The sequence below is a fragment of the Mugil cephalus genome, chromosome 23, assembly GCF_022458985.1.
Source record: "Mugil cephalus isolate CIBA_MC_2020 chromosome 23, CIBA_Mcephalus_1.1, whole genome shotgun sequence".
Lineage (NCBI taxonomy): Eukaryota > Metazoa > Chordata > Actinopteri > Mugiliformes > Mugilidae > Mugil > Mugil cephalus.
Window position 1 is genome coordinate 3,773,218 of NC_061792.1, and position 12,592 is coordinate 3,785,809.

The 12,592-nt window shown below is 42.0% G+C and overlaps 1 protein-coding gene across 11 annotated transcripts in view; it reads right to left on the minus strand.

Annotated features, from left to right (window-relative positions):
* dmd (dystrophin) overlaps positions 1–12,592 on the minus strand; it is a 281,198-nt gene that overhangs the window by 37,796 nt on the left and 230,810 nt on the right. For 8 of the 11 annotated variants that reach the window (XM_047576965.1, XM_047576970.1, XM_047576964.1 and 5 more), the window contains 3 exons: positions 8,582–8,645; positions 6,456–6,516; positions 2,136–2,171 (listed from right to left, as the gene is read on the minus strand). In XM_047576965.1, the coding sequence (XP_047432921.1) occupies positions 2,136–2,171; positions 6,456–6,516; positions 8,582–8,645 (161 nt within the window). The remainder of the gene's footprint in view (positions 1–2,135; positions 2,172–6,455; positions 6,517–8,581; positions 8,646–12,592) is intronic. The other 3 variants (XM_047576967.1, XM_047576968.1, XM_047576963.1) reach the window with 1 other exon arrangement.

Sequence of the window (12,592 nt, forward strand, 5' to 3'; positions counted from 1 at the left end):
TGCGCACTAACAACAAACTCATCTTTCGTTAGCAAATTAGCTATTCTACTAGTGGTAGATGTATCAGTGTGACAAAAAAAGCACTTTGATTAGGTAGAAAAGCGCTCAATGAATACAAAACTATTTACCATCAGTAGCGCTGCCTAGGGATGCGTGTGGAGACACACTTTAATGCCAGGTGTGGCCGAAGGTACTTAAACCTGGTCACTTGAGTTTGGATTACCCCAATTGTTTGAGGACCAACAGGAAGAAAATTGCCCTATAAATACAAGACCATTTACCAAGAATGTTAAATACAAGATGTGGCTAAATATAGCATCCCAACTGTTTCTTATTAAAACTGACTTCCTGTAAAGCCTGCGTTCCATTTTAAGGGCTAATTATTATATTCTGACTTTTTGTAGGACCCTTGCCAATTGTTTAACTACCTTGTCCATTATCCACAATGTCCCATTCCTGGGCTGTGCTAGGTGAAGCTTGTTAATGTTGAACAGCATATCTTTCATGCCATATACCTAAAAACAAGACATTATGTGATATGCTATGAACACGTAGGACACCCGAAAAGGCTTTCGGATCGCAAGAACTTCCTGCACCTTTCGTAAACCTTTGTTTCCACAATGCAGTAAAAGAGAATGATTAACCCAGCCTAAGCCTGCTTTAAGTGTGCGGCAAAAGGCCTGGATTTCGGTGTACATACCCTTGGCGAATGTAATTTTGCAGTCCAAGCGATCACTCGCCTACAGCTGTGCAATCAACAGCTCTTAATGGCCCCGGAGCAAATCCAACAAGGAGACACATTCAGACGTTGGTGTTGCACAGAACCAAGGGATGTAGCTAAATCAGCATTCCTATTGGCGTCCCGAAAATGAACTACCTTCCCCAGTGGGTAGTCACCCTCGGAAAGTTACAGAACTGTCTGGTCCGAAAGTGGGACAAGAGTTCTCTATCACGGACCTTGTGTCTGGGAATTCCTGTGAACTAAGCAAAGAGTATAATTAACCTTCCAATTGGTTTGAAGACCTGTCGTCACCAGAGGGGAGGTCTACATTTTAACTTAATGCAAGGGCCATAAGAGTCCTTAGGGATAGGGTTAGGGTTAGGGTCTACTGCTCATTTTTTTCCAATGCCCTCAAGTAAGTTAACCCAACCCTGGAATTTTATGACAAAACGGGTAGATAAAAGCAATGAAAGTTGGTATGGTAACGCAGTGTGGCCTGAACCATACATGCTTTTATTTTGAAAATTCTGCATGTTTCCCATCTACTCCTGCCAGTCTCCAGGAAACTTAGCAGCTCAGCTAGAAGAGGAGGAGGAGCTCAGGCTCCCTACCTCTGCCTCCCTTCCCCCCACCCTGCTGTTTCTGAAAGCAAAGGAGCCTCCACACCATCAGTGGAGGTTTTTCACCTCTCTCACCACAGAGAGAGAGAGAGAGAGAGGGAGAGGGAGAGAGAGAGTCTGCTTTTCATGGACACATTTCCATATTCAAGGCCACGGAGGGAGAGAGAGAACAAAAGAGGGTCAGGGAAGAAAAAGATAAGAAAAGAGGATGAGACAAAAAAAAGGAAAGGAGGGTGGGGGGAAAAAGACACCAAAGTGTGCTTTTTGCTTTTACATGGCACACAGGAGAGGAGATAGAAAGGGGGAGGGATTGTGGAGGAAGAGGAGGGAGGCAGGGGGTTCTCTTTGCTTTGGGAATCAGTGCTCGAGGCGTGAGAAATGTAGGGCTACGTTGCACCAGCGGCGCAGCGAAATCAGCCCGTAATTTATATGCAGGTCTCACCCTGCCACGGCAGCGGTGTGTATTTAACACCTGAGCGTTAATGGGCGAGGGTGAGAGAATGAGGCATGCAACAATTCCTGGAGAAGGTGGTTCCAAGGCACCTTCGCAGGGGAAGGGTGGCGGGACTGTTGCGAGTGCTGTAACGACGGTGCCGGCGAAGCAGCCGGCCGGCCATATGCTGTTGCACTGTCGTGTCCTGAATGTGCCTTACGGTGCGCTCGTGTGTGTTAGACACAGTGTGGGTGTTGTCAAGCGAGTAGTCCGTCGCGCACCGGTTATAAACAACATTTTTCAATCAATTCCCATGTGTGTATAGCACAGATGTGTGTGTGTGTGATCAGCTGGCACTCACAGTGTGTCCGCCGTCAGGTCAGGTCCAGCCTTTTCTCTGCATGTGGAGAGGAGAATCTGTCACTTGTCTTTCTCCTCCACCTCCACCTCCACCAACGTGCTCCTTTCTCAAGCATGTATTCCGGGTTAATTGCACATTAAACGGCCAGTTACTGCACGCACTCACGAGCCGATCATGACACACTCGAGACAAACCCGAGTGTTTCTCTCACTCTGACATTGTTAGGGTGAATACTTGATTCTGACAGGCAGGAGGGTGTCCATTAACTCCCAATAAAGGGCAAATGCTTCCAGTAAAACTGTCTGCTAATTGTTCTAAATGGATGCCCTGGCTCAGCCGGTGAAGTGGGCGACTATGGCGACGGGGGCGTGGTCAAAGCCTTTAAAATTTCGAAAGAAACGCGTCAACAAGGTACCATATTTGGCCGTTGACAAAAATTTTTCGCAAGATGAATATTCAGTTAATGGAAGCAGCCACATTGAGCTGTTGGATGAAGAGCTGCAGGTGAAGGCTGTTAGCAGCTGTGGTTTCTTTCAGAATCGTGCATAAGGTGGCATTATGACAATCTCAACACAAACCTAACATCTTTAATCCTTTAGGACCTAAATATCCGTCCACGAATGAAAAAAAATCTTGCAGTATTTGAATTAGCGTAACTCTACAATGGACAAAATTCAAAGTGTGCCAGAATACTGGGAAGTTGCGCTTTAATGATGACACGCAGCAGGTTGGGGGGCAATATAAGACCAGGGAGACCTAGGAAAAGATAGATTTTTGCAGGAATTTGTTGGTAAAAACAAAGTTAGTTATACCCTTGAGATGTTCAGCGTTCAGCCACACTTTGAATTTTGTCAATAGCGCAAACCATTGTGAGTTACAGTAATTCAAAAAATGCACTGACGACAAGTTCGGCAGTGCGCACCGTCTTCAAACTCTCCGCTGCTGCAACACCGCAATCGTCTGTTTTTGCACCGTACGCCATGCAAACTTATCCGTTTGCTCTGACATTTGCAACATTTAGAACTAAGTTCGCACGGGCTTATCAAATAGAATAACAAATCAGGTTCAGGGTGTCTGAACAATGCTTGGCCAAGCAAGATCACTTTGTACCAGGTCTGCAGGGATTGAAGTGCGGCCAAATTTCCCCTTGCCTCTCTCCGTCAAACCTGTTTTTCATCTTTAGCTCCTTGAAATTTCCTGGCCATACCAACTCAGCAACGGAGCACCCTGCAGCGGCGAGGCACAAGTTGCGAGACTGCGCTTACCACCGCGCTAACGCACCACCACCTCCAAACTTCTGCTGTATGCTGATGAGTGGTAAACAGTCTCCCAGCATTCAGCAGAGCACTGCAGCACAACCAGGGATTAAACTGCCTTCAGGACACCACTTCTTCTTTTTATTTTGTTCTATTAAGCAGTGCCTTACAAATCTTCCCCATTATCTGGCAATAGCATTAGCTTGGATATATTGCTGTAGGACTTTTTAATGTAAGCTTGAACACATTTTTTAATGCATGCTTTTAGTTTATAAAGCTGTTAAAGGGGCATTGAACACTGGTTCCTTTAAAATCCAAGAAGACCAGGAGAATTACGGGCCATGTCAGACTTTGTATTAAGATCCGATCTGGGCTAGCCGATCCCAAGTGACCAGCTTTATTTAAGTTTGCGTGTTCAGACCTGGCATTAACATGCATCTCCAAATACGTCTCCAGTTCCAATCTTAGTTTTGCGCCTTGTATGAAAATAAATCTGACATCATCAAGAGCACAGTAGAATATTATGGGCTACACAGCTATAACTACAACTCTGGAAGTTGCCATAAGTACCGTAATCTCCGTTAATAAAGGTCAATAAAGATGTTGGCAACTGACGAAATATGTAGCTTAACCACACATGGTTCTCTCAAATGTGATCTCAATGCATCCCCCCGTCTTTTACTTGATTGATTCTTAATGCAAGGTTTGAATGGGCCCTGAGCTTCAAACTGTCTGCCAATTCTGCAGTGTTATCTTTGCCATACAGCTGTTAGCTAATGGAAAACAAGCTTATTCCTTCGAGAACCGAAGGATGAAACACCACTGATCAAACCAAAACTCTCTCCTGTTGGCCTGAACTTATGGTACATTCCATTTACCTCGGAGAGCGGAATTCGGTATTGAGAATGACGTCACACCCTGAGTTATCGGCGTTCCAGTTATAGAAGGCGGAAAACTAGATGGCCGTGTTCATGAATGCGCTTACCTTTACCGAATATAACTCGTGTTCAAGTTTTTTTTTTACTACACAGCTACACAGATTGTAAATTGAACAGATAACTCGAACCAACTCTTAAGCATTTTTTACTAGTATTATTTACAGTGACGAAATTTACATGAGGCAGAAATTTTAAAAAATATTCAGAAGTTTTAATTGTTTAATGTACACATAGAAAAAAAATACACTATTATTAATCACAGTTTACCACAATACTGTTTCGCACTGTTTTGGTTTTATTAGGCTATTTCTTTTAGCCGTTGTTAGTGCGACATGGACTCATAGTTCCCACATAACACATGAAAAACTTAAATTACACTGTAACAATATTTTGCCATATGTCAAAAAATACTGTATGTACTCATCAGAAGTACTAATAAATGGAACATTACAGGAGCTCTTAACTACTGTTTACACATGGGGCAGCCATCTTGGTAACTCAACTCGGGGGTGGTGAGGATACTACGACTTTCTGAGTAGAAAGTCCGCCTTCAGGTGGCGTTCTAATTGAAGATTCCATCTCAGAACTCACAAATTCCGACTTCTGAGTACAAATGGAAGGCACCATTAGACGTAGGCTATTGATTTGATGTCGCTATGTTGGGAACTGATTACATTCAGACGCAGGTCTGCCAGGTCAATCAAATCTTTTGGATGGGCTTTATGTGGTGATGGACAGAAGAATTAACAGTGATCTAGTTATACACGTCATCTGAGCACTGTGGTTAAGAAACCATTGGTTGTAAAACTGTCCAATGACGCGCAGAAGTATTTTTTCTTTGTATCGGTTAAAACATGCTTAATAATGAAATCCATAGCTGGGAAAAGCCTGAACTACAACCACTCGTTATAAAGCCGCTCTGCTTGGTTAGGATTAACACACTGTTCTGTGCTTTGATTCTCTAAAACTGACTAAAGGTACACTTGCGGTCAGATTAAGGGGCAACTACGACGACGTCCGACAAATAAATAAAGTTAAATACAAAGTGACAAACAAGATGAATGAATGAATGCGGGCTGAATGGACAGCAGCTGTTTAGGATCAAACCGCAGCACATGCCACACGGTATTGTTCCAACTTGAATCACTAAATAACAAATCACCAAATAACATTTTGGTTGCATCTCATTTTCTTTTTACGAAATAAATTCCCTGAAGAATTACAACTAGCTAGTGGAGCTAAGCAACACACATCACACATTTGTTTTCCAGAAAATTATTAGAGACTTACAAATGTAAGCGATAATAAGCTAGCGTTTTTCTTTTTGCCTTACTTGGACAATCAACCTAAAGGCATAAGGGACATTTTTATTTAACCGAGAGAACTTAAATCTAGCTTAAAGTTTAAATAGATGAATGATCTTTGCACTTTTTGGTATTCATTTTTTAGACTCTAAAGTAAAACAAATTAATAATTTGGATGAATAAAGAAGATGACAATGACAAAGAAGGAGAAGTTGTTTCCGGTAGTCAAAGAATAACCTTTCTGTTGATAGACCACGGACATGACTTTGAATATTCAGATGTAATTTTTTGACACTTTATGCACTTTTATTTTCGTCATGTTCATAGAAAGAAAATTAAAGCTAAAGCTAACTTTCTGTTTTTCATTTTTGAATACAGAATGAAAGAATGTTTTTGGATTTAAAAATTGAAACTCGAAGAGCAAACTTGAAAAATTAATGAAATACCAGCGAAAAATTTGGTGGCGTTTTATATTTTTCACTGGCCAGCAAATAAAATGTGCAGACCTTTGAAATCCAGGGAAACCAAATCAAAATAAAAAGGCACGGTGATATTTGTAGATACACTGGTTTGAGTTTTTTTGACAAAAAGAGAAATTTCGAATATCACCAGATTTATCCTTCAACTGAGTGTATGATTACTATAGATGTAATTTCTCATGTTATTGGATGGAACATTAGTGTATTAGGCGATGTTAGAAGTTTGGTTGCCAATGCAAAGCACATTTTGCTTCATCTGACAAAAAGGTAGATGAGAGTTTGTGTAAAGCTAGGGAAGAGGGAAGTGGATGCGCTAGCCCATGGCTCAGAGGTCTGTACTCACTTGATGTAGTAGGGCACGTTGTTTGGGGAGATTCCCAGCTCGAAGGGACGCTCCACGGATCCTGTGGAGGAAAAGAAGACGAGAAGTGGGTGGCGCCAATTCAACTCTTGGCGCGCTATTCCTGTAGGTCTAATATGTCCGTAGAGGAGATGTGCATGCAGAAGTTGCAAAAATGACACGAGTTTCCTTCAGGGTAATATACATGATAATGAAAACAGCAGAAAAACATGAAATATGGCAAACTGCCTCATTTATTATGCCCACAAGGCTTGGCATGAAAGCAGACTGCGCTTTCTGGGAATTGCTGGCACAGACGGAGTGCGTCTCCGACCAATCGGGTTGCTTCGTTGAAACTACCTGCCGTATAAGCGTTATTGTGCCTCACAGGTGAAATTTGCTGCATTTAACAGAACGCTGCCTTGTGGGACCACCGCCAGAACACATGCTGCGTACTGTATATATGAATATCCTTTCATCATCAGCGTAAACTTTATTATAACCCATTACCACCTCCCTGTCTGCCTCGTTGGATCTATTATATTATTATATTAGAATTCCCAAGACAGACCTCTAAACACAAACAAGTTTTTGTCCCTTACTTCAAATTCAATGTGCAATATGTAGCCGCTGTTCCGCAACTTCGCAGCATATGGCTGCTATTTATTCCATGCCTCCTCTTTGTTTGTTCCTTTCTTTAGCTTTTCTAACAAGCCCCAAATGATTCTTCAATTTTAATCACCACCGTGAGCGTGAGAGCGATGTGAGCTTTTTTTTTTTTTTGTTATCTGCGGCTGTTTAATTGGTTTGCAGATGAGATGTAATTAGTGGCTTCCGGTGGACAAAAAGATGACCCGCAAACGCAAATTTTTTACTCGTCAGCTCTGGTTTCTAATTCAGAGGAAAGGTGTCAAATGTTGCGTGGGGGAAGTTTTGTATTCTTTTTGGGAAGACTGAATACACGGCTATTTAAGGCTCGGTTCAGGCCTGGCATTCACATCTGTCCAGCACAACAGGATCCCAAGCGGGTGGCTTAAAGTACAGGTGTGAACACTTTTTTAACAATTATTTTTTAGTATACTGTCATTTAATAAAATGATCTGACACAATAATAACCTGGATTGCCTTGATTGTACAGTTTGTCGCTGTAGCACAGTGGTTCCCAAATGTTTTCCCTTCCTTTTGATGAGACAGTTGTTCTTCTCCCCATCTTTCTTTTACTTCTATTGTTGTACTTTCCTTTCTCTCCATTAGTTGCTGATATATTGGGCATAATAGAGATCGACCAATATATCGTGCAGCCAATATATTTGTGTTTGTTACTGGTATCGGTATTGGCCGATATGCGGGTGCGTTCACTGATACATATACCCCCCTGGTAACATTTACAGACAGGCGCAAACACAGGCAGCCCTGTGCTTCTGGAGACGCTGCAGACCCGTGCAGCCCATACATTGCCCCTCCCCCAGTAACAGAGTACGTGCAGCTGGAAGTTGGAAAGTGCTTGTACTTATAGGCGTGTTGAGCACCCCCTTTTTTTTTTTTTTTTTTGGACATGACACAATGATATTCATGACACAATGATGCATCATTATATCATGTAAATGGAGGGAGAAAAAGCAGTATCAGCTATAAATATCCGCACACAGAAAAAAAAACTGCACCGGCCATCGGCCAATGCTAATGTAAACAAAAATCGGTTGGAAAAACTTCATACCGGTTGATCTCTAGTACATATTACTCTATATTTCTTTATTTCCTTGAGTTGTAGGGGCCTGCTCTAGCCTACTCTACCTTACTCTGTTCTTGACTAGATTTAGATTTTTCAACGTTACGTTCGTACAGCTACTGTACAGATCAATGAACAGCCAGATGAGTCACAGTCTCTATAAACTCTCTGCTTAGTATCGTTTACTCAGTTGGTCAGTGACTTGCTCATGGCCGAGCGCTGTGTCACCCTTGCTCTCCAACTGAGGCATCATTTACTGAGCGCCTCCGAGCGAGATGCTGCCGATGGGGTGGTCGCACGCGCACAAGCACAAATGGAGTGTTCACGTTTTGAGCGTCGTGTCAGCTTTAAATTGTGTGATGTGCGCAGACAGGTGGATCGTTGAGTGTGTTTTACTCACCAGGCAGTAGGCCAAAGTCCCTGTGAGCATCTGTCAGTTGCTTCAGATGCTCTTTGATGGAGACCTGAGGGAAAAAGTAGGGAACACATTACGAGAAATATATTTATGTATGTGCCTATTCTGACGTATTTGTACTAGAACCAAAGTAATAAAAAAATGTATCAGTACAACACATTTAAGTTCTTGATTTAAAGGTAGCTTAACTACACCAAAAATGCATAAATTCCCCTAAAGGTCGAGATAGCATTGAGGGCTAAGCTAAGCCAGCTATGGTTTGATACATAAGGCTGGGCGATATAGTATGGTTTTGAATAATGATTTTGAATCAAATGTCTAAAGCACAGGCCAGTTCTCTGCAGTGGCCAGGACTGCTTCAAGTTAGCCAAAATGTCTGATATTGTGTCCATACATGCGAGAAAAATTACAAAATGGCCAAGCATGGCAAACTACGCTGTCCCCATTAAAGTGTTGCTAACGTGCCTGTTGGCATACGCCACCTATTCAAATTTTGAATGGTGAAATAAGCACATGCGATAGCTTGGTGCATCACCATGTTAGTGGATGTCAAAAAAAGTTTGCTCAACTTTGATAACAGCCATCACGTATTGACACAAATGGCCAGTTTTCTTTTCCCGCTAGTGTAGACTCATCATGGGTTTCACCTCTTCACACCAAGCTTGTCACTCCTCTAGTCAGATGGCTATGGGAGTTCCCAATCTATCCATTACTATTTTGCCATAATCTCTGCCATCCAATCATGACATTGTTGCCAAACTTTACATTTGTAAGAATTCCGGTGACCTTTCTCCACAAGATCCAACTCCCGTCCACTCATTAAGGGCCCTGATCAAGCTCCTCAGAGTCCACTTCTCGTTGAGAACACATTATCTTCCTCTTCCCCACATCACCACTACCAGTGTTTAGACCCAGGATTTTATTCTGTACTAAGCATACTAAGCATGGCCTCCCCCCGTAAAACCGGATATGATCGCCCAAGACTTTTTTTGTTGCATATGTTATCAAACAAAATCCTTATTGTTCACTCAGATCTGGTTAAAATGGTTTCGCATTCAGTCCGGCATGGGCCAGACATCTGTGCTTTCCAACGTGAATCTAACAGCATGACAAACCTGCAAAAGTGCCAGGAACAACAGGAACGACAAGCAACAGAGCCTCAGAGAGGACTCCCAAAACCACAATTAAAAAGCAGAAAACATGCCTCACTTTCCAGTGTCACCCTGCTGCCATTTAGATAAAAAAAAAATGATAATTTCTTTATCGCCCAGCCCTAGCTTCACAGTGCTAGTATCAAGCATGTTGACACAATTTGCATTTGTATTACAGTGCGCTATATAAATAGCTCCATTTTGTAATTGTTGCTAATTTACATACGCTTTCACCAGAATTATACATTTTTATTGCATATTTTACTGCATGCACCAAAAAAAATACTACTGTATCTAATTAATTCCTATATGTTAGGTTCTCATTTGAAGTCTAATTATATAATGCAATTAAAATAATGTCAAGGACCGCCTTCATCAAAGAAATTCAATCCTGGGAAACATTATTAAACTTTCAGCCCTCATGCTTCCTCAGATAATACAAATCTTCATAATGTGATGACGGAGATGCACTGGGGATACGGCTTTTATGTCTGCGACGCTATGAACTGTGGCACATGATATACAAGTTGCAAGGATAGAGGGAGAAAGACAAGAGGCATGGGGCGATAGCTGAAATTGTAGTGGAGGAATAAGAGACAGCGCTAAATCCAAATTTCATGTGCCGTTTTTCATCGCCACCGTGAAAATGCTATCTTCACCTTTGACGGCTTTTATGCTTTAACTAAATTTAAAGCGCTGAGAATTCTCGGGAGGATTCCTCCGCTCCAAACACAAGCCTGAAAAACACACAGATGTCAAGCGGACAGGCAACACAGTTTTGCCGTATCGGGGTACAGACAAAGTGATGTTTGACTGATACAGGGGAGGAAAAAACACCAAATTTAGCTCCTGCTTAGTTCAGATTTTCAGTGTTTGAACTTATCGTACATCTTACAAAGTGACAAGATATAGCTTCTTTATGCGACAGTAGGGTGAAGCATCGGCTTTCTTTGAGCTTTAAAGCCAAGGTTCAACATCTACGGAGACATGCTTATTTACTTTCCTGCTGGGCTACTGGTTTGAGAAGCAGCTTTGGGTTCACTGGTTCAAAGTCTATGGCTGAGGAGACTTGAGCAAGGACCTAGAAATCTGCTCCCTGGGCACCTTGGATTGCTGCCTGTTGTTCCAAAAAGAATGATTTGTATTCACTTATATGGATCTTGAAGCAGGAGTCCAGTAGCTTAGTGAACAGCTAGAACCTAGGACTTCTAATTCAGTTAACTGTTAAGTATTTGCTGGATTTCTGTTGGTTTCCAAAATTATTCCAGCAGGTAACTCCAGGTAAAAACACAAGTTGTGTATGTATTGTACAGTATACACTTGTTTCATCCTAGTTTCATATTTTTACGTTCAGCACAGTTGTCTGGCCATGGCTAGCTAACAGTTGTGAAGAGTGCACATTCGGATAGTCCAACAAGAGTCAGAGTCATTCTGCTGTAAACAGTGCTATGACTACATTGCTGTTACTCTTTTGTCTGCCACCCTATAAAGTCGACCCAAACCATAGGCAGACTTTAATTTATTCACACTAATATTAGTTCACAGCTTCAACAAAGCCAAAAAAAAAGGTTGGTAGAGGAAGTCGGGGCTCGGTCCCAGGCTAGCTAGCAAGTCATTACTTTAGTTTTCCGTTTCCTGCATTATTTTCACGTAAAGATTGAGATAGTCGGTAAATTCGCCAGTTTGATGTACTACTTATGTTACTAGTTAACAGAACTTGCCATATTACTTGGGGCACACCACCAAAAATGGGATCCACAACTGCCACAGATTGAAAATAAAGTACACGTACTGCTAGTTCATTAGCATCTTTTGCTGAGCTTCTTTCTAACCCAAAAAATCCATTTAGTAAAGAAGGCCTTAAAATGCTCAGAAAATACGAACATTTGAACAACTACAAGAACAACTGGGAACAATCTAGCTTCAAAGAGGGAAAAAAAGCATAATCTGATTCAAAGAATCATTAAACTTCTGTTTGCAAGAATCTATTAGCCAACTGTCACTTCTGCTGTGCTACTTGCAGTCTTATTTTTTTTTCTGTTTGGAGGATGAATACCAAGAAATGGGTTAATATTAATGTGGATCATGAACTACTGTGCATTATTCATTGGTCCTGTGTGTTCGCCATCAACTTCTTCAGCCTACGTGAGGATGAATACTTCACTGCAACACTGTTCTATCTGAAAATCAGCTCTCTCATTCATCTGACGAATAATTCGTAAAAAAAAAAAAAGAAAAGAAAGAAAAATGCCAGCTGATTTCCTGGTAGTCTGGTAACAACATTTCCCTAGCAAGCTGCATCCCGAACGTTGCCCTGAGGACCCGCCGCACGTGAGTAGTCACTGATGCTTCCTGACACGGTGTTCAATGATCTAATGTTCCCGGGCAACATGTGCAGCTCGGGTTGGCATGTGGAGCTCTGATTAGCAGCAGATTTCTGGTCCAGGAAATAAAAAATTAAAGTCTTAAAGGTGTCTCAACTTTCTTTGAGAGAAGTCTTGAAACTGAGGGACTGAGATGGGTTATTATCTCTGAGTGGACAGGCTGCCTGATTGACCATGTAGCCTTTCATCCCTAGCCCAAATGATACGGCCGCTGATGACACGGCGTCAGGGGAATGTGTGTGGTTCATGGAATTGGATGAAGAACAGATGAAATGACGACAGCGATGAGCAGTCCTTTCTTCCCATGTGACACGAAACCAAACGCTCGAAATTACCTTCGAGTCTGCCTCACCCAGTCCGTTTCTGCCCGAGTTGTTTTTCGGCGTATCCACGGTAACCTAATTAGAATCCACAAACGAGAGGAGCGGGATTGTTGAGGAGGAATTTGTCGCAGTTACTCA